The 6,433-nt window shown below is 40.0% G+C and overlaps 1 protein-coding gene across 1 annotated transcript; it reads right to left on the bottom strand.

Moving 5' to 3' along the window:
- Positions 1-2,403: 2,403 nt before the first annotated feature.
- Positions 2,404-5,342, bottom strand: LOC127082540 (uncharacterized; the record flags this gene model as incomplete). The annotated part of the gene is made up of 2 exons (XM_051022779.1): positions 2,404-2,413; positions 3,907-5,342. Coding segments are annotated over 2 exons (1,446 nt in total), but the record flags the coding sequence as incomplete, so codon positions are not given.
- Between the last annotated feature and the right edge of the window lie 1,091 nt (positions 5,343-6,433).

Genomic DNA, 6,433 nt, shown 5'->3' on the forward strand with positions numbered 1-6,433 from the left:
TACATGGCATACACGACTTTAAACTGTCAACAACATAATAATAATATCAACACAACAACGTTTTCAACAAAAATCAACTTATAATCAACTTTGGCTCATCAAGCCTCCAACTCAGTATTTTCAACAACTTTAACACAACTGATCCACATATTTGGATCAACATTTCATAACATAAACCCAACAAAATTATTCCTCACAATCAACTAAAATAGGCCAATCACCAATTACGTTCACAACATTAAAATACCAATTTTTCTAATTTCCAACAGTGTTAACCGGTTAACGCCCTGGGTTAACCGGTTAACGCAGGACAAAAATACATTTTCTGGCAAAACGCAACAGTGTTAACCGGTTAACGCCCTGGGTTAACCGGTTAACGCAGGCAAAACAGCACATTTTCACAAAATATAACAGTGTTAACCGGTTAACGCCCTGGGTTAACCGGTTAACGCAGACAAAACAGCAGTTCCTGCGCTAACACAAGGCAGAATGCAGAGTTTCCGCATTTTCCGCCGTTGGAGGACTTCCGGACCTCCGATTCAATTTCCGTAAAAAGCTACACGTTCGGGGAAACACGACTCACACAATTACGGACTCAATTACAGCTTAAACTCAGTTTATTCATCACAATCTTTCAGCATTCAACAATCCCAATTAGGGTCAATTCAACGGTTTCTCACTACCCATGACATGTTAATCTATAATACCCATTAAGCGACGATAAACCCCCCTTACCTGAGATAATCCGGCAATCTCTAAGCTTCAAGCTTTTCCGTTCTTCAACCTCTGCTCTTTCTCCACTTTTCACCTTTCAGCCGTTTCTCTGTTTCACGTGAAAACTCTTTACCAAAAATGAATGACCCTTTTTCTCTTATTCCAACTTATATATTTTCCACTAATTATTATTCCAAATAATAATAATAATAATAATAATCCAATAATTCAATTTATTTAATTAAATTATTAAATATATTATTAACTTAATTAAATAATCCTCTTATTTAATTCGGGGTGTTACAACTCTCCCCTACTAAAAGAGTTTTCGTCCTCGAAAACATACCTCAAGCAAATAACTCTGGATAAGACTCCTTCATCCGACTCTCAAGTTCCCATGTCATGCTTTCGCCCGCAGCTCCCAACCAAACGACTTTAACCAATCCAATCTCTTTTCCTCGAAGAGTCTTTGTTTCACGATCTTCAACTCGCACAGGCTTTGTCTCTACTGTTAAATTATCTCGCACTTGCACATCATCCATACTAACCACATGAGACGGATCTGAGATATACTTCCGAAGCTGCGACACATGGAATACATCATGCAAATTCGAAAGATTAGGTGGTAATGCCATCCGATAAGCAACTCTTCCAACCCGTTCTAAGATTTGATACGGACCAATGAAGCGAGGAGTGAGCTTTTTAGACTTCAAAGCCCTCCCAACTCCGGTCACAGGCGTGACTCTCAAAAACACATGGTCACCAGCTTGAAATTCTAAATCCTTCTTCCGCTTGTCATGGTAACTCTTCTGCCTACTCTGAGAAGCTTTCATCTTCTCCCGGATAAACTTCACTTTCTCGGTAGTTTCTCGAACTAACTCTAGTCCAAGTACTACACTCTCGCCAGATTCGTGCCAACACAACGGAGTTCTACATCTACAACCATATAATGCTTCAAAAGGCGCCATTCCGATACTAGAATGGTAACTATTATTGTATGTGAACTCGATCAATGGAAGATAAGTGTCCCACGAACCTCCTTGTTCAAGAACACAAGCCCTCAGTAAATCTTCCAATGACTGAATAGTTCTCTCAGTTTGGCCATCAGTTTGAGGATGATATGCCGAACTCAACCTCAACTTAGATCCCAACGAATCTTGCAGACTTTTCCAAAATCCCGATGTAAACCTCGGATCTCTGTCCGACACAATACACAGAGGAACACCATGCAACTTTACAACTACTCGGATGTAAATCTCTGCCAACTTCGCAATTGGGTAAGTGATGTTAATAGGTATGAAGTGAGCCGACTTCGTGAGCCTATCAACGATCACCCAAATCGAATCATGCCCTCGTAAGGTAGCAGGCAGCCCCGTTACAAAGTCCATAGAAATGCTATCCCATTTCCATTCTGGAACGTCTAACGGTTGCATCAACCCAGCAGGCTTCTGATGCTCAATCTTCGACTTCTGACAAGTTAAGCACGCATACACAAAACGAGCCACATCTTCTTTCATTCCGGGCCACCAAAATAATTTCTTTAAATCCTGATACATTTTAGTAGCTCCTGGATGAATACTCAAGCTGCTTCTATGACCCTCCTCTAGAATACTTCTCTTCAAAATTGCGTCGTCAGGAATACAAATTCTTTCCCCTAATTTCAACACACCTCTCGCATCAACCGTAAAGTCACTTTTCTCTGATTGACCACAACGATTAAGGATATCTACTAATTTCACATCCAATTTCTGTGCCTCTCGGATACTATCCATAAAATCATTATTAATCTTTAGCATTCCTAGCATCACACTCTGCGGTGTTACTTCGCAAACCAAACTCATATCCCGAAATTGCTCAATTAATTCCAACTCCTTAATCATCATTGCTGACACATGCAAGGTCTTTCTACTTAAAGCATCGGCCACAACATTTGCTTTTCCTGGATGATAATTCAAACCGAAATCATAATCCTTAAGCAATTCGAACCACCTACGTTGTCTCATGTTCAGCTCTTTCTGATCAAATAGATACTTTAAACTTTTATGATCGCTGAAAACTTCGAATCTGGAACCATAAAGGTAATGCCTCCAAAGTTTTAGCGCAAACACTACAGCAGCAAGTTCAAGGTCATGCGTAGGATAGTTCTTTTCATGAATTCTCAACTGTCGCGACGCATAAGCAATTACTTTATTATTTTGCATGAGCACACCTCCCAAACCCATCAACGAAGCATCACAGTAAATTATAAACGGTTCCCCCGGATTTGGCAAAGTCAAAACCGGCGCCGATGTCAATCTCCTCTTTAATTCATTAAAACTCTCTTCGCACTGAACATCCCACACGAAAGCTTTACCTTTGCAAGTTAATTTAGTCAACGGAAGTGCTAACTTAGAAAATCCTTCAATAAATCTTCTATAATATCCAGCTAATCCCAAAAAGCTTCTAATCTCGGTAACCGACTTAGGAGTTTCCCATTGCAATACAGCTTCTACCTTGGAAGGATCTACAGCAATACCTTTTCCTGAAATTACATGGCCGAGAAAACTGACTTCTCTTAACCAAAACTCACACTTGGACAACTTCGCATACAATTTCTTATCTTTCAAAACCTCCAATACTAATCTCAAATGTTCCTGGTGCTCTCCTTCGGACTTAGAGTAAATCAAAATATCATCAATAAATACTACCACAAAATGATCCAGATAAGTATGGAAAATACGATTCATGTATTCCATAAATACTCCCGGTGCATTAGTCACACCGAAAGGCATCACAGAATACTCATAATGTCCATACCGAGTTCTGAACGCTGTCTTCTGGATGTCTTCATCTTTCACTCTGATCTGATGATAGCCCGATCTCAAATCAATTTTACTGAACACACAAGCACCCACTAATTGGTCCATCAAATCATCTATCCTCGGTAGTGGATACTTATTCTTGATCGTTACTTTATTCAATTGTCTATAATCAATACAAAGCCTCATACTACCCTCTTTCTTCTTTACTAGCAACACTGGAGCTCCCCACGGCGACACACTTGGTCTTATAAACTTCTTCTCAAGTAAGTCTTCCAATTGCTTCTTTAATTCATACAATTCAGATGCCGACATTCTATACGGTGCCATCGAAACAGGCCTAGTACCAGGTACCAGATCAATAGTAAATTCAACTTCCCTTTCTGGCGGCACACTAGGAATTTCATCAGGAAAAACTTCAGGGAATTCTTTCACCACTAACAGTTCCTCTATCTTAGCTTTACTTTCAACCGACAACGTCGCCATCAAAGAAAACATATGAGCTCCCTCTTTCATCAATTTTCGCAATTCTCTGAAAGGTAATAAGTCAACTCCTTCCTCTTCAGGAGTGGAAAACCTCACCGACTTATGATGACAATTTATATGAACATAATTATACTCTAACCAGTTCATACCAAGAATTACATCCATCCCATCCAACTGCAAACATACTAAATCAACATAGAAATCTTTATCGAAGATCGACAAAGGACATTTTAAACATACCAAAGAAGTAGTTACTGATCCCTTAGCTGGGGTCTCAACAATCAATTCACCATCCAAAGCGGACAATTTTAAACCCAGTCTTCGAGCACAGTTAGCAGAAATAAAACAGTGGGTAGCACCGGTATCAATAATAGTAATTAAAGGAGTACCATATATGAAACATGTACCTCGGATAAGTCTGTCCTCACAGGAGGTTTGAGTTCCGGTCAATGCGAACACCTTCCCAGTCTGAGATTTCTTTGGCTTCTGACACTGACTTCCAATATGCCCTTCTTCGCCACAATTAAAACAAATCATTTCCTTGTGCTTGCAATCAGCCATTGCATGACCAGTCTTACCACAGCGAAAACACCTCTTTACTTCAGCAGTGCATACATTACTCTTATGACCAGCCTGACCACATTTGAAGCAAACTATACCAGCAGGAGCACCTCCCCTACTAGTCCTCTGAGCCGGAGCAGCTCCTTGTTTCCCTTTTCCCACTGGAGCATCATACGGCTTGCCACGGTTTTGATGCTGCTTTCCCTTGCGGTCACTGACAATCTTGTAATGAGCATTATTGTCCTCTTCAAATATCCTGCAGCTATCAACCAGTTCAGTAAAAATGCGTATCTTCTGATACCCAACAGCCTTCTTAATTTCAGAGCGCAATCCGTTCTCAAACTTGATGCACTTTGAAAATTCAGCACCAGCACCAGTGTAATGAGGATAAAATTTGGACAGCTCCACAAATTTCGCAGCATAATCAGTGACAGACATGTTTCCTTGCTTCAGCTCAAGGAACTCGATTTCCTTCTTACCACGGACATCTTCCGGATAATACTTTCTCAGAAATTCCCTACGGAATACATCCCAAGTAATGTCTTCACCTGCCACGGTCAACCTCTCGTGAGTCTCTAGCCACCAGTCATCAGCTTCGACTGCTAGCATGTGAGTACCATACCGAACCTTCTGAGCTGGAGTGCAATCCATAACACGGAAGATTCTCTCCATCTCTTTCAACCATCCCAAGGCTGCATCTGGATCATGCTTCCCTTTAAACACCGGCGGATTCTCTCTTTGAAAAGTCGCCAAGCTATGTGATCCAGCATCCCCACCAGCATTTGGCAAGTTCTGCACCGCTTGTGCCATTGCTTGCATTGCGGCAGCCATTGCAGCGTCATTCCTTCCAGCCATTTCAACTTATCAATACAACACAACTTAAAGTTAGATTGGTAACAATACATAATTGTTAGACAGTAATGACACGACAACTGGCCGGACAGACCGACCTGCTCTGATACCACTAATGTAACACCCTTCTAAAATACCCCAAATATTTAATTAAAATAACACATATCAATCAGAGTAATTATGCACCAAGGGTGTCACACAACACTTAACAACATAATAACTGTCATGCTCATTATTTAATCAAAATAACATTTTTTGCACAATTCGCAGCGGATATAAATCAACTCAACCATTCCACAAACATATAACGTATTACATGAAAAATGGTTCAACAACCGACAATAAACAATTAAAACATCCCGTCCCGATGTTACATCTATCAGAGCATGACCCACTACGGTGACTACACTAGACTCCAAGCACTAGCTTCTACTCAACTCATTGCTCGTTACCTGAAAAATAATTGTAAGGGTGAGTTCCTCAATCGATGTAACAAACATTATAAATTATCATGTTATGTTAAGTAATTTAACTCATTAATCACCCAATATCAGCACAAATCATATACATACTCAAGATCAATACCACTGATACACGTACAACAAACCAACAGAATGCAACTCTAATGAGACTCGACTCGTCATGCATGTGGTACCATTCGGAGTAAAACTCCCAACTTAAAATCATTGCCATTTTAGTGGGCATCAAGGCATAAGCCTTCAACTTTCAACTTAAAATTTTGCCAATCCAGGCCAACGTGGTGTGAGCAAAGCTCCGACTTAATGCATATGAATGTACATGGCATACACGACTTTAAACTGTCAACAACATAATAATAATATCAACACAACAACGTTTTCAACAAAAATCAACTTATAATCAACTTTGGCTCATCAAGCCTCCAACTCAGTATTTTCAACAACTTTAACACAACTGATCCACATATTTGGATCAACATTTCATAACATAAACCCAACAAAATTATTCCTCACAATCAACTAAAATAGGCCAATCACCAATTA

Source organism: Lathyrus oleraceus, chromosome 5 (genome assembly GCF_024323335.1).
Source record: "Lathyrus oleraceus cultivar Zhongwan6 chromosome 5, CAAS_Psat_ZW6_1.0, whole genome shotgun sequence".
Lineage (NCBI taxonomy): Eukaryota > Viridiplantae > Streptophyta > Magnoliopsida > Fabales > Fabaceae > Lathyrus > Lathyrus oleraceus.